This window comes from Phymastichus coffea, unplaced genomic scaffold, assembly GCF_024137745.1.
Source record: "Phymastichus coffea isolate CEN01 unplaced genomic scaffold, Cenicafe_Pcof_1.1 PCOF00003, whole genome shotgun sequence".
Classification (NCBI taxonomy): Eukaryota; Metazoa; Arthropoda; class Insecta; order Hymenoptera; family Eulophidae; genus Phymastichus; species Phymastichus coffea.
In genome coordinates, this window is record NW_026706814.1 from 1,886,883 (window position 1) to 1,903,149 (window position 16,267).

At 36.9% G+C, this 16,267-nt stretch overlaps 1 protein-coding gene across 1 annotated transcript in view; it reads left to right on the forward strand.

Annotated features, from left to right (window-relative positions):
- The window catches only part of LOC131665443 (ubiquitin carboxyl-terminal hydrolase 7), a 957,589-nt gene that overhangs the window by 791,764 nt on the left and 149,558 nt on the right, over positions 1 to 16,267 (forward strand). The window contains exon 17 of the mRNA XM_058937325.1: positions 12,291 to 12,362. Coding sequence (XP_058793308.1) covers positions 12,291 to 12,362 — 72 coding nt within the window. The remainder of the gene's footprint in view (positions 1 to 12,290; positions 12,363 to 16,267) is intronic.

The following is a 16,267-nucleotide window of genomic DNA, read 5'->3' on the forward strand; positions in this document are numbered from 1 at the left end:
TAAATAAATAGAACAAAATTTACAATAAAATTATATAAATTTTTTACACCAAAAAGTTGCTTATGATACACAGAATAATTTTCAAAATTAAGTTTGTCAATTCAACAAATCTAATTTGAATGACAATTAAATAATGAATTCATAAATTATTTCTTTTGTAAATATAAAATCGACGATCGGACAATAATCGTTATTACTAATTTTACAAATGTGTGCAGTTGGATCGCTATCTGGCAACGCAATTTAAAATGTTTAAATAAATTAATTATTTTACTAATTATTAATAACTTTGTTCAATTCAGTTGTCAACGAGTCAGATTCTTGCTTCTCTTTCTTAAGATGGTAGTTTTGATGTGTGATAATCAAATTCGCATTGCATTTATTTATTACAAAATTATTTATCTGTAGGTATAAAATATACAGAAATAAAGGATGTTCCATCAAAGAAAAAATAAAAGAATTAATCAGTGCAAATTGTAGGGGACATCACACAGCAAACTATAAAGGATGGTCAGTACGTAAATAGTTATAGCAAAAATTATTTACTACGAGACAAAACATTTAATTAAAATAGCACACAAGTTCAGACAAATTTAATTATCAATATCAACAGAAACAGATCAAAAACTATATATGTCCTGGTAAATCAAAAGAAAATTATCAAAGCGAGACAGAAATATTAAAACGAATATTGATATTATGTTATAATATACTGTAATATTGATATTATGCTAATTCCTGTACACCTTTATAAGCAAACAATTTTCTCAATATTCCTAATAAATAATATACAAAATAAATCATTCACTCGATAAAGTACACAGAGGTACCGCAATCATGATCAAAACAAAAATTGATCGTTACATTGAGGCATACACCAGTGAAATTTATTTACCAGCACCAGTGTAATTATATACGATAAGAAAGGATAGATAACAGTGTCAGCTGTTGATTGCACCCTCAACTCAAATAAAACAATAATATAACAAAATTAGACAGACTTCTTTCACTTACTGTCCAGGAAAACTTTATAAAAAAACGGCGAAATACTGTACAAAATAACTGGCGCTACTACACGAGAACATGACTCGATCGCCAGTTTCCGTCGGCGTGGCAACTACTGCTGACTGATGATGAAAAGTCGAAATGGTTGAGTACCTACAAATCTCTTCCACGGTAGAGTTTCAGCAAATTTAAATGAAAACAAAAGCTCGGTAGTTTGTGCCTATTTTTTATCTGATAGTCTGTTATTTTATTTCCTGCTATATATTGGTAAGTGAATATAGTATATGTTCGCGAAACAGATGAATTTTTGGGGAAAAAAGGACAAAGAAAATATATTACAAGGTAATTTGTATGACCATTTTTAATATAACCTATAAAGCATGTTTAATATTGAATTTACAAAGTCGTGTTAAAAAAGGTATGAAATACATAGTTTGGTTTAAATTTTTACAATCTAGTGTTGTAAGTTTTGTCATTTTGTAAGTTTTGTCATCAGAAAGAGTTCAACGAACGGATATTGATAATCAAAATAATCGCACCATTGTTAATGAAAATCAACAAGAAGCTAGATCCCAACATGCAAACAGAAACAGAAATGTTGGTGCAGGGAATCAAAAGCAGAATCAAATTGATAACCATAATCAACATTAACATGATATGAATAGTTTTCAAATTCGAAATGGTTTCATGCAGAAAAAATTCCATCACTTCTCCTACAAGGAAGTCCTGATCGCAATGGTCAACATCTTTGTTAGTCTCGAGGATAACGTGGAGATATTCAAGGTATGAGTAGTGAAAAATTACACACACACATAATTAAATTTTTCATAAACAAACTTTACATATCTTTTGTTTTCTTTTTAATACAAACTTAGGATCAGGATTGGGTTGGGTTCTAACAATAGGAATTTTGGTTTCGCTGAAAGAAAATTTCCTGTAATACCTAGGAATCATCCTCAAATCGGTAATTCAAGAAAGGTTTCAGCTACTCCAATATCTGGCACAAATAGGAGGAATGTTCCTGTGCTATTTGGAAATCATGCTCAAAATAAAAATGCTGACTTTTTTTAATAAAGTTATTGTTCCACAAGAAATAGATTAGCATAATTTGATTTGCTATATCACAACAATTTTTTTCATTTTAATTTGAACGAATATTTTAAATCAATACATAACCTTTATATTAAGAAAAATTGTGTTTTGATTTTAGAAGCTGTTGATAATGGATTAGTTCCAGGGTAACGATTGAAACACATGAATATTAGTGCTCGAAACTTGATATAAGAAAATTTTGACACGAATAGCTCAAAATTAAAATGTTGACCAGGTTTTCCATCACAATCACTATTTTGATCCACAAGTAGTATTATGAAAACCTGGTATTTATTGATTTGCCCTACTATTTCTATTTTTCATTTGTATCGATTCAATTGAAGTACATACTATGTGATTATATTATTTTCATAATGAAAAGTAATTGTAGGAGCTGTTTATTCCATTCTTGATCATCTTCATGAATTTCATCCAAATCTTCATTTTCAACTTCATCCAAATCTTCATTTATCCATCACCTTCATCCATATCGTCAACATCTCTATCAACTACACCCATATCATTATCTTCATCGTTAACATAAAACAACTCTACATCTTATCTGACGTGTAGCCCTTTGTATTTTGTCGACTTAGGTGAATAGCGTTATCATGAATTCTTTCGAGTATCTCCTCATCGCAATTTTCAGAGTCGCCGCTATACAAAACTTCTTTCAATGCCCTAAAGTAGAAGTAATTAGTGGATTCAAGTCAGGCGACTGCGCAGGCCATTGTGTCGGTCTGTTGTTTTCCACTCAATGACCGAGATTTATCTTGAAATATTGAAAAAGAACATTTCTTAATATTTGATCAAGAAGCTCTAACTTTAGTTTGAATTATTTTTATGTGAAAGTCCACGTTGACCGATATAAAGTCAGTTAGATTCATTTATATATTTATCTTTATGTTTCATTACTGCATCCTTTTGATTTGTGTAGCATATAATAAAATATAATTGCATATTAAGCAAATATAAATTACAAGCAATATCTAGCGGGATGCTTATACAACAAGATACAATACATTAAGTTATTCGATTTATATGCATGGTTCTAAGTTATTGAAACAGGATAATAGCGTAATGTTATGATATAGATGATGTTTTCAACAGTTACACAGGCCGACAACCAAAAAAAATCCAAACACGTACACGACTTAGGTGTACCCGAAGGCTACACCAGTGGTTGATGCACTGGATCCAAATCCAGCGCCAGAATTCGTCCATCACCTCTGGTTCTCGAGATATCTTAACCTACAAGTGCCAAAAACACTGTTTTTAGCTATCTCAGAGGTTACGTCACACCTTGGATAAATTTTTTTTCTCCAAACCAGAAATACCACCTTAAAGTGTAATTCTTACATTTTTAAATCCTCTTTCCAAACCTTGAAAATCTTTTCTTTCACCGAGATATCGTTATTTGAAGTATTGTATTTTAGTGATTTCGTGAGTGACTTCAAATACCAAGAATTCTTACTTAATCTTTCTTGAAGCTGAAAAAACTGAACTTGGACAGAAGTGCTCTATATACGAGGGGTATTCTAAAAGTAAGGTGACATTTCAATTTTCGCGAGCTACGTACATTCAAGTTTTGAATTTTTGTTGTTGTTGTGTTGTTACACTCGCCACGATTATATATCCACAGTTTTGACTATATAGCACGTGTTGTTTTTCTGGCAGAGGCGTCAGAGGTTAGAAGTGTTTGGTGTGTTCAGCAATTTTCCTTTATCGAAAAAAATGGTGCAAATGTTTGCTTTAAATTTTGTGTAAAAAATGAAATGCAGTACTTTAAAGCTCTTGAAATGTTGCCAGTGGTATACGGTGAGTCTACTTTAAGTAAAAAAAATGTTTACAAGTGGTATAAGCTCTTTCAAGATGGCTATTCGCGGCATCTGCGTGCTATGTGCGTAGCACGGGAGTAGAGAGCGATAATTTATAACATTTTTTTTGGTTGCTGTAAAAGTATGATGCAGTCCTTCGTCGCTTATTTAGGTTTTTTTGGGGATGGGGAAAACTCGGAATACGAACACGTGCGGCAATGCCAACGGTGCGCGTGCGATGCAATAAAAAAAGGGTATGGTCAACCGACAATTATCACGCAGGTAAACGCTTGGCGGGAAATTGGGTACTATAACCCTTGCAGCTCGAATTGACTCCAACGACCAGGCCCAATACAACGAGAAAACTCTCTGATCCTTCTTCAGGAAGGAAGAAGGAGTCAGTTATTCTCGAGGACTCGATCCCTGCACCTCGTTGCTCTCTCAGCACCTCGTTCTCTCAGTTATACCTCGTTGCTCCGTCAATTAACTTGCAGCTCTTTCAGTTCTTTACTTCGTTGCGATCTTTGATGGTAATAGCTTTCACTAGTAACGCGTGTGCTGAATGTGAGTGCGAGTACCTGACTTTACATCACGTTCTGTGAACAACAGTTGCGTGGTATCTTCTGAGGCTTCTCCGACCCTGGGCAGCTTAAACAGCAGCAACTCGGCCCCACTTGTAGGGGCAGCATAGTGTGGCCTGTACCCGTAACCAGGACGTTGGCACTGTGCTGCTCTAGAAGACGATCTTCCTTGTCGCACAAGGTGCAATTAGCGTTGTATGATGAGCGAGTAGTTTTAGTTTGAATGGCCATTTACAGGCAAAGCGAGCCTGCCGAAATTTAATAATTGTAAGTTAGCAGTGTAACTCTCTGTACATTTCTCGATTGTCTTTTCTCGTATTTATATGGCTTTTCCCTACTTATGACTGGGTTTTTTATGCCGGATAAATACGAGCCTAATATACTTGATTGAAATCTAACAAATTTAAATCCATGTCTTTTATTTATTCAAAATTCACGCACCATATCCATATTAAATTTCAAGGAACTTGACTTACATGAGACTTATAAATTCTTTCTTATAGGTGACTTGAATTTCTGTGCTGAATGCATTTAGCTTGGAAATTTTACTAAAGTAACTGTCCTAATTGTTCAATGGCCAAGAAAACACCGACGACGAACCTTGTCCTGGACGTCCCAGCACATCAATAACAGATCAAAACGTTGAAGCAGTGAAAGAAATTATGTTAAAAAATTGTCGAATTACCATCAGAGAAGTTGCAGAAGATGTTGGCATATCGGTTGGCTTATACCATGATATTTTTTCGGATGTTTTGGGTATGAAACGTGTGTCAGCGAAATTCGTTCCAAAATTGCTTAATTTTGATCAAAAGAACCGTCGCATGTCCATAGCTCAGGAGATGTTGAATGAAGTCAATGAAGATCCTGATTTTCTCAAAAGGGTATATGGTTCTGATATCGAAACTAAAGTCCAATCATTGCAATGGAAGACCCAGAAGAGTCCAGAAGAGCCAATATACAAAAAAGCACGCCAAGTTTGATCATATGTCAAGGTTTTGCACACTGTCATCTTTGACTACCATGGCGTAGTTCATCAAAAATTCTTACTGTAAAGTCATACGGTTAATAAGGAGTATTACCTTGAAGCTATGAGTTATTTGCGAGAGGTACTACGCAAAAAACGTCCGGAACTTTAGAAAAACAATTCGTTTTGCATCACGATAATGCACCTGCTTATTCATCGTTCCTTGTGAGAGATTTTTTGGTCAAAACCAACAACACAGTCATGCCTCAGCCTCGGGGTTATACCCCACGGCTCAATAAAGCTTATATATCTATCTCTCTCTCTGTCTCTCTTTCTCTCTCTCATTACGGGGAGTCTGATTGTTGGTTGCGAATAATATCGCTCCTACTTTTGACAGCTCTTGCGAGTACTTACGAGGGTCGTTTGAAAAGTCAGAGTAGATTAACTCAGATCTGTTGTGAGGGGATGCTCTTTTGTAATCGGGTCCTCCAATGTCCACATACTATTCGAGACTAAGAGGGCCTGTCGGAAGCAGCTGTGTTGGATCTGCGTTAACTCTCACGTAAACTATTTTACTACCCAATTCATTTACGAAATTACTTATATAAGGGAACCGAAGTATTTAGCTGAGTTTTTCTCTGCTCATAGATGCGCTTTCACTGGCAGGGGGAAACAGCCCGAAGTCAAAATTTCCAAGGTAAGAGCTAAGACTAGGTTTAGATCCTTATGTGTCTCCGATGCTCGAAATTCCTCCCTTTCTTCTCTACGAAATTCGCCATCGCTTAGTGCTTTTAAGAATAATGCGCGTAGATACTTTCTTGTCCTCGATCCTTAAGTGTGTCTTATAAGATTGGTTTGTTTTCTTTGATTTTCTTTTTATTTTGCATGTTGAGTGCGTGCTTGATTGTTTTGTATTTTATACTATTGTTGACTGCGTTACTAGTCTCTGTAGATTAAAATGAATTGTACTAGTCTTGTTGAACTGCTAAAGTATCTAGACTTTTGCGAGTGTTGCCGACCCGAGGTGACCTTCTACCCAACCGAACCGTGATAGACAGTGACACAGTACAGTAATGCAATGCTGAATTAGTACCACGGTTGAACGATCTATGGTTTCTGTGATTAGGTACAGAGGTTCACCACTGCGCGGCGACCCTTCGTGCTGGCCCACAGCGGTTGAGCGTCTCTCCGAGGTCGTCGCTTCGCCCGATCGCCGTTACGAGCGGCGCATTGCCTGGCCATCATTTTGTTTCTTTTTTTTCTCGTTTTCTCTGTTGTTTTATTTTTATTTGATTGTAAATAAATCGGTTATAAAATTTCTTTTTTCATTGAATTCTCAGCGTAATTTGTGTGTTGTGTCCTATACTTCCCATCCAAAGCTCTCTCTTTTTCGTGCGAACTTCTTAACTTGTACGTCCGGCAGTTTGCTTAGTAATCAGAACATGCAGGCCTCCCTTTATGCGTGCAAATAATTTTGAAAATAAAGTCACGATCATTAATTAAAATTGGTAAAAACTCTTCTTTTACAAAGCCATGTTTCCAATTTGTTTGCAAACTTTCAATGAGCACTTTAATGTTTGGACTGGTGCACCGGAGAGAATAATTGAACAATCGTAGGGTAATTTCGCAGTTTTGTCGCAGGAGTCATGGTAAATCTAGAAGGACACAGTTTCTGGTTACAGTGATCGATAAATGGTCATTGTGATCATTCGGGCCTACGGGTCCAACGCATATAGCTATGCGAGTTACAACTATTCGCAGATTCTCTTGCATATATCGAATCATGAACTAAACTGGACGAAGGAAAACACTCCAGCCTCCCTCATATTTCAAGATCTAAACCATCGTAATATCAGCGAGAACATCATTAAGAAAAATGATGTGGTTGCAAACAATTAGAGAAGCCACCGAAAAGTCAATGTCTTAGTTACACATGGCGGAAGAAGAATCATACTGCCTCGCTTCTCGATGTACATCTGTTATTTGATCTGTCTCTGCGATGGAATTCATTTGCACGTGATGATAATCTGGGGACGATTATAACTCCGTCCAAAGCCAAACGCTACGAGTACATGCCAGGCGGCTTCAAAGAGTGAATCCGAAAATGTAGCCAGAAGACTATGCATCAAATCTTTGCCTCATCGGTGATAGCAGAAAATCTATTATACGCAGTTAGATCGTATTGAGTTTTCTCCGCAAGGTTGAAAGAAATCTCAAAGTATCAATTAGTTTTAACATCATATTGCACGAACCAAGACGAAAGATTACACAGGGCAACAGCCAAAAAAAACCAAGAACCAAGGTACTTCCGAATGTTTTGGAGTTGCTGAATCCAAATCCGGCGGCAGATTTTGTCCATCACATCAGGTTCCCGAGATATTCTAACATAAAAGTACAAAAAACACTATTTTTGGCTAACTTTCAAGTTATGTCAGATCTCTACTAAAAGCTTTTTTTAAGCAGACGGCATTTCAAAGAACTATAACCCTTCAAAACCCTTTTTTCAAATTAAAAAACTTTTTTTTTCGTTGAGATATCGATGTTTAAATTTTTTTATTTTTGCGATATTTGAGAAAGTAAAGTTGACCTTCAAATAATCTTGAAAATCACATTGAAGGTCAAATTTGATGTCCTCGTCAGTTAACCCTCTCTAAACCATACAACTTTTACCTGAAACATTTTTCGTATACTTGGCATGCTTTTAGTTATTCTACGGTCCAAGTTAAAATGAGACACCCGGTATATATATGTATGTACGTGTGTATGTACTCGTATGTACGTGTGTATGTACTCGTATGTACGTATATATGTGTATAAATATATATATGTATATATATATATACACATACGTACATACATACAGTTGATATGGACCAAACTTTAGTCTTTCAGCCTCAAAATGTCTTGTGAAGAGAATCCTACCGTTTCTGCCTACTAGCGAAATCGTCAAAATATGAAACTTCAAACATCGATATCTCAACGAAAAAAAAAAGATTTTTCAAATTTGAAAGAAGGGGTTTGAAGGGTTAGAGTTCTTCTTTGAGATGCCGTCGGCCGTTTAAAAAAAACTTTCAGTAGATATTTTACATAACTTCAAAGTTAGCCAAAAACAGTGTTTTTGCACATTTAGGTTAAGATATCTGGGTAACCTGACGTAATGGACAAAATCTGCCGCCGGATTTGGATTCAGCGACTCAAAAACTTTCGGGAGTACCAAGTCACGGTTCTAGGTCAGTTCACTTTTCAAATTTTGTTACCGTGTGTTATTCTGCGATCCTCAAGTTATCGTTCCGTCTAGCAATAGCAAAGTGTGATGAGAGGAAAAATCGGAAAGTTAGTTATTGTACTACTGTGGGCAAAAAGTAAGGTGAATTTTCAATTTAAACTTCGCGGGCTTAACATTTCGGGCTAGTTCTTTTTTTCTTGAGTTGGTAGGACTGCGAATGACATCTGGGACAAATTTCATGTCAATGTCATCATCAGTAATATATTTACGCTTGTGTTTACCAAACGACTAAGAGTGCATGTTTCGATTTTTACAATGTCTGATTTAATTGAGCAAAGAAGTGCCATCAAATTTTGTTTGCGGAATAAAATTTCGGCTGCGGAAACGTTGAGGATGTTGCGGAAGGCCTTTGGTGATTCTACCATGTCGCAGAAAAATGTTTATAAGTGATACAAAGACTTCAAAGAGGGTCGAGAACGTGTTGATGACTTGGAGCGCTCCGGACGACCATCGACGTCAACAGATGACCAACACGTCAATAAAGTGAAGGAATTAGTGCTCGAAAATCGTCGGTTGACTGTTAGAGACCTTACTGATATGATCGGAATATCAGAAGGATCTGTGAAAACAATTTTGAAAGACCATTTGGGCCTACGAAAAGTCAAATCTCGTTTGGTACCGAAAACGCTCAATTTCTTTCAAAAAATTCGCCAAAAATTCGACGCATATCGTTCCGCAACCACCGTATTCGCCTGATTTCGCTCCGTGGGACTTCTGGCTATTCCCAAAACTCAAGAGACCACTCCGGGGAACGCGTTTCGAGTCGATTGAGGAGATAAGAGCTGAATCGAAGAAGGCGCTGATGGCTATACCGGAAAGGGACTATTTGGCATGTTTCGAGGATTGGAAAAAACGTTGGCATAAGTGTATTTTATCGGGAGGGGATTACTTCGAAGGGGATGACATTGATGTAGAAGAATAAATAAAGATTTTTCATTTTACAAACAAATTCACCTTACTTTTTGCCCACAGTAGTAAATCGGCAGTGAAGGGTAAAACACACATAAAAAAGTTAAAACGCATAGAGACGCTAGTGAGGCCAAGCGGTTTTGCATAAAAACTCTACGTTTTCTATGAACCAGTGAGGTAGAAGGAGGCAAGATCTCGTCAACTGATACTATAGAGAATATGTGACCGGCAGTGCGGGCGTGGTTAACGCGAATGCAAGCTATGGTAAATGAAAACCAACGGATATAAGAATCCTTAAGTTATCCTGTGTGTAAATGTGGTTATAGAAATCAGTAGAGTAGATGATCTTGTCATCCGGTATCAAATCGGCAGCACATTTAAGGTACTAAATCGACGGCAAAATCGAAAGCACCTGATTGATTGTCGCAGTTATTAAAATAGGTATTATATAATAGCTGAATATGGAACTAAAATGGAAACTGGATGAGGAGTAAAAAAATGGCTAGTTTACAAAACAATTGAAATCCAATGTTGAAATTAGACCAGCGGAGTAGAAAGTAGATTAACTGTGATCTGTTGATAAGGCTGCTTCATCTGTGTCTACCGAATAATTTTCTTTGTCGCCAGATTATCATTCTTTTAATTATTAACATTAAGAAAGTAAACTTGAATAGATGTCCTTAAAAATAGTTGAGTTTTATTAAATCTTCAATATCTATAATATTAAATCTTCAATAAACTCACCGTTAATCGCGAGGTTATATTTACCCTCACTATTGTTATATCTAGTGCAAATTATGAGGGGATAGAACTTTAAAAAAATTTACTTACATAATATAATGTAATGATAACATAACGTAAATATGTAAATATGTAAATACGTAAATATGTAACGTAACGTAAATATAGTCTTATGATTAACAATGAATTTGAATGTGTGTAAAAAAATGTTAACTCTTTCTCTGGATATACATGTAAGTTTCATTTCTTAATATCAATAATTGAGTAAGTGATGACTTGTTGAAAAATAATTTAATCACTCCTAATGCACTTACAAAGAAACCTGTCCGAAGAAAGGATAAATTTCTGTTTTTTTCCGATCCCACAGTAAAAGATAGAAATTTGAAAATCTAAAGTTCACTTATATTAATCTTGAAATTCAAACTCAAAGTCAAATTGATGTCACTACTAGTTGACTTTCTTTGAACCTCAAATCTCTTATAGAGGTCATTTTTCGCCATCACGTATGCCTTGCTCAAATTTCGACTCTAAAAAGAAGATTAAAAAGCATCATCCCATATATTACGTGAAATACTACGTATCTTAATTTAATCTTTGCAGTTTAGGCTAATTGCCATGTCTGTCTTTGTATTATTCTTGCTTATCTACTTAAGGATTTAAAAGCACAATCTTGTGCTGATATTACTCTTAGTTGAAGATTGTAGCAAGTTATTGATTTGTTTTATTACAATAGAAACAAAAATATGTAGTCACTGTAGGGTTCCTATATTTGGAACAATAATATATGTTACAATATCTTTTTTCATCTGAGATTTGCTTATAAGAATACGCAATCCAATTATTTGAAGAGGAAGTTTGGAAACAAATCGCTCCTCGAAGTGCGAAAATGGGCAATTCTGCTATCGTACACCGCTTTCAAGAGAAAGTGGGAAATTGATAAGTTATGTGTTTACAATAAAGAAGAATTTATTAGTAGATATCTCTTTTATATGATTTCATTTTTATATATATTTTCTACATATTATTCAATATCTCTATATATTTTCATTTCTTTCTGATCGTCCTAGTTATTGTCCGCTAATATAAGTCACGTGGTAATGTCTTTAATAATTCGCGTATCGCAAGTTTTCCAGTGAGTGCCGCCATGAAAATCTTCTTCATGATAAAAAGAACAAAACCAAGGGAAATCATACAAGGACAGTTACAATTTTTTATGATTCCGCGAGTTCAGGAGACAGCCCGTTAAGCTTCTCTAATCGTAACAAGATTTACTAGCAATATTAGATCGAGAGAGAGAAAAAAGTGTTGACCTTTTTAAATAAAATGCTGTTAATTACTTAGTCGGCAAAAATAGCTAGAACCATTACTAAATTTATTGACCGGTCGGTAGTAGACTGCTTTATTTTTATTGTACTCTAAAGGCAAACAATTACCCGCGTGGTGCAGTTTCTTGTGGCTCATCCGCATTTTCACTGACAAGATTCTTTCGATTCCTTCTCTTTCATTCTAGCCCTATCCAGCCACTAGTCGTATACAACACAATGCGAATTATATCTGTATTTGTCTTTCTCTCTCTCTCTTTCTCTCCCTCCCCCTCTTTTACGGCATTTTGATCCATTGGTTTAACTGCTCCTTTTCTTCGTTGACGCTACAATCTGCCAACCAACTTTAAATGACAATAATGTTAAGCTCGAAAATGAAAGTCTAAGTTCAGTGGACTCATTCTCGATATTGACTGTCAGAAAAGGCCTCACGAGGGCACAGGGGAACACTGATGAGGTTGACGTTAATATCTGTGTTTTCATTAGAAGCATACTAATATTAAGCATAATTTTATATTAATACTATAAAAATTTTGCAATTATTCATACTTAATAATAATATTTGTGATTTAGGGTGAATCTTTTACTCGAATGAAGGAAAGATTATTCAAAAAATTAGGTGTCCAAGAGAAGGAATTTGAAAAGGTAATAACTATTTAATTTAATTTAATTTTGTTTTATTATATTGGAACATAACAACTGAATTTGCTAATATTTCCTATTGCCCCTTTTACCCTTTTGTGCCTTTTTATATTCTTTCTTTTATATCTCTTTTTGCCATTTTTGATATCTGATGATTTTTTTGATTATGTTTTTTTATATTTTATTTTCAGTATACATTTTTGAAAATTTGAAAGTAACGTAAGATCATTAACGTTCTACTTTATTTTTCTATAAATAATGTAATTGATGGTAATAATTAGTTTGTTAATATATAAATAGTATAGTATGACTTTATTATTTTTACGAATTATGTTACTATAGGTTGAAAACTTTTTTCATTAGTGAATTTTCTATTATGCAGTAAAATTCCTTACTTCCTTTCATTTTTTACGTTTCAACCTCATTTAATTATTTTGATAAAAACATGTAGATATACAACAATTATATCATTTCGTAAATAGTATTTTTTCTCCAATACCATTCAGGTAAATATCAAATGCTTTTTTCTATAGTGGGTAATTTTATAGTATTCCCAAAAGGCCTAATCACGTAATACCTTTATATTTTCTTATTAAAATTTATAAATAAAATTGAATGGATAATGTTATTTGATTTATGAGTTTAGCAAGCGAAACGAGGAGAGATGTACCCTCTGGTATGTATATACTAGTGGTAGCGTATGTATATACTAGTGGAGCTCCGCTATCTGCTTTATTTACTTGCCAACCCCCCGAAATAAATAAGAAATTTTCAGGTACTTCCACATCATCACTCAGGTACACATACTCCCGCCCAATAATCTTTACCCACCCAAGAACAAAACGACTATAATTTTTAAGCTGCATATCTGCTGGAAATGAATCTATAGAACTTTGCAGAGCTTTTCGCAGGAGAGATTATGTCACAAGGGGAAATCGTGTCGCGGTAGGAGTCTGCGTTAATATCTGGAGTTACCGAAGCGAGAAGCATCTGAGGTTGTTCGATATGAAGCGACGGAGGTTACCGACCAACGATTCTTCGGTGGTAGCGCCTCATCTTCATTGGTGACAAAACTACGTATGTGCACTCCGGCTTCGGTATTTGGAGTCCGTACAAAAGTAGCAGTAATAATAAAATTTTTGTTTGTTTTCCCTATTATTTTTTTTTGTGATCGCGATGAAGGTTGGTGTTTATCGTGTTCCTTAAAAAGAAAGAGTTTTTCTTCTGTTCTTGTTTCTGGGCTCAAAAATAATTCTATTTTGATCGTAAATATTTAATTTCCGTTATATGGGTTATAAATGGTCTGTCTTTAGGTTCTAACTTGGTTGCTACCAATCTAGACTTAAATTTCAGTTATAACGGTCCTATCTATGAGCTAGTCTCTTATTTCACTGAATCACTGCAATGCGCTAAACTCATCAATCTGTTTACGTCAATTAGCATATTAAACGGCGCCACCTCAACTATTATTTAATTGTCTTAGTACAAGAGTCTAATTTCATGACCATATAATGAGCATGATATCACATACTTGTAGATATAGATATAATTGTTTTTGTTATTTGAATAAAATATGTTAATTAAAAGTAATTTTGATGAAACAAAGCATTGGTTATATAGATTTTAGTACATACATTTGGATTATAATAGCTTTAATTGCGTTTCATTGTTAAGTGATATGAATTTTAATATGCAAAGTTAATTTGTTTATTACATTGTAAATATTAATTATTAGAAAAATGCGAATACTCTAAATTCATAATGAATATCTTAAAAACATGAGATAGAATTGGTTTCATTGATAACAGTTTAATTATAACTGTTATCAATTGTAACGGGGGAGATAAATCCGCAAAATGAGAAATTTATTTAAGAACAAACTCCCACGATGCAGAGCAAACCGCCGCTCCGTTAACACGTATGTTAATACGTGTATTCACCTTAACGTCAGCTGATTTAACTTAGTTGTCTTCGATCAAGCGGAGTTGAACTCATCTTAAGTCACGTGCCTTGTGCCACACGATAAGTTTTAAGTGTAAGCGACTTTACTCCTAATCCACTTAATCCCCTAGCTATAATAGGATTAAAACCTAAGCTTTTTCCAATTGTTTAAACTACTAGGAAAAATCATATGACGAAATCGGCGAATAAGTTTAATAGATTTTATTAATAAAAATCTCTACAGTCTTTGTCGGGCCGAAAGACTGACGCACGCGAATAGGATTTACAATTAAATAACTTTCGGTGAGAAAGAGAGAGAGAGAAGATACGAATATTGGCGCGATCTAACGCTCGGCGCGAATACAAAAAATTAACGCTAATACGGTTGGGCAAAATACCAAATGTATTTTGTCACGCGATAATTAAGGGAGGTGCACCTACCCTGCGGTGCAATTACGGTGATCAGCCGTAATTGTTGAAGCAAATTAAAGGTGCTCCTCAGATCAGAATCAGCTGTGCTGCCTCGATTGCAAATATGCTGTATAATTGCTGTCGCTTTTACTGCTGCTTCCGTGATGCTGCTACAGTTGCTGCTTCCTCGCTCACCCTTGCACACGTATCCAAAATCCAAGTAAACTTTTTTATTGGCAAATCGTTGGAACACTGTGCTAAACTATTTTGGCGGTACTACACAAGTAACAGCTGAGACGTAACTGCTTATTCAAAAGATCGCGCGCCCCCTCTCTCTCTCAATAGTTCGAACTAACGCGCGAGAAGCAGAATCGCGAACGGTTCGATTAATTAAATCGACTACCATTGCAGCCCCCTCCAAGTCCTGACTACCCGGGCAGGACGAATACCCGCGATTCTCCGTCATCAGGAACCTGAAAGTAATAAAGAAGGAAAGGAAACAAAACAATAACTCACTTCTTTTTTTCGGCTAATTTATTTGCCCTCCAGGGCCTACACCATCGTTTGGCTACACCTGGCGCGCGATGTTTCGGGTAGCGCCAGTGTGTAGCCTACTTCGGGCACCGCTGGGAGTTGGTCACCCCAGGCTCCCCACAGATGTAGCAGCCCCTCAGCTGCGACCGAGATTGAGCAGCCTCCCGATCTTGTGATGGCTGCTCAGCAGCCAGAGGGGACTGCTGGGCACTGACTCCCTATGAGGCGGTGATGGTCACGCCTCCCACCGTGGCGGTCGCACGTCCATCCTGCGACCTGACCACGATGGTAGTATCAGGAGCCATGCGCCCGTCCACATGGACCGTGAGCGTTGGTCCAGCGTCAGTAGCTCCCGGGGCTCTCTTCTCTTGAGCCGGCGCCGGGAGCGCTGCGGAGGACTCTTGTCCGTTATCCACCCGCAGCAGGGCCTCTCCGTAGGCCCTCTGACGCTGAGCCATCCCTGCCCACTCCCCGAGCAGCTCTTCTGCGCCCTGGCGGCTCAAAAAGCGTCTCAGGTGCTCCTGCACCTGAGACTGGAGTTCTTGAGTGAACCGCCATGCACTCTCCACCTCGTTGATCCCTAGACGCACGTGTCTGAAGTCGAAGAGGAGAGTAGGCTGCTCACTGCTCAGGGATCCGGGGATGATTGCAGACCCAGTGCGAGGCCCCACAGGTTTCCCTGGGTCCTGGGCATTGCCTCGCACTGTCCGACGTAAGGGATACACTGGACTTGAGGGTCTGCACCCTCTGGTCCACTGTAGACTTGGGACGTTCGACACTGTCCTGGTCCTCGGTCTGTGTCGAAGCGTCCCGAGAAGCCTTCTTCGGGACGACCCACGACGAATCCCGGAGAACCTCTGCCACCGAGGCATTGCGTCGATCCCTTCGGGTGGTCCCTTCCAACTGGACCCTGGCGAAGCTCCGCAGATCTTCAATTAGCTGCGTCGCATCAGGGCCCAGTTGCAGATCTAACAGCATCTGCGTGACCACCTCGAAGGTCTCCTCTTCGACGACGATTCTCC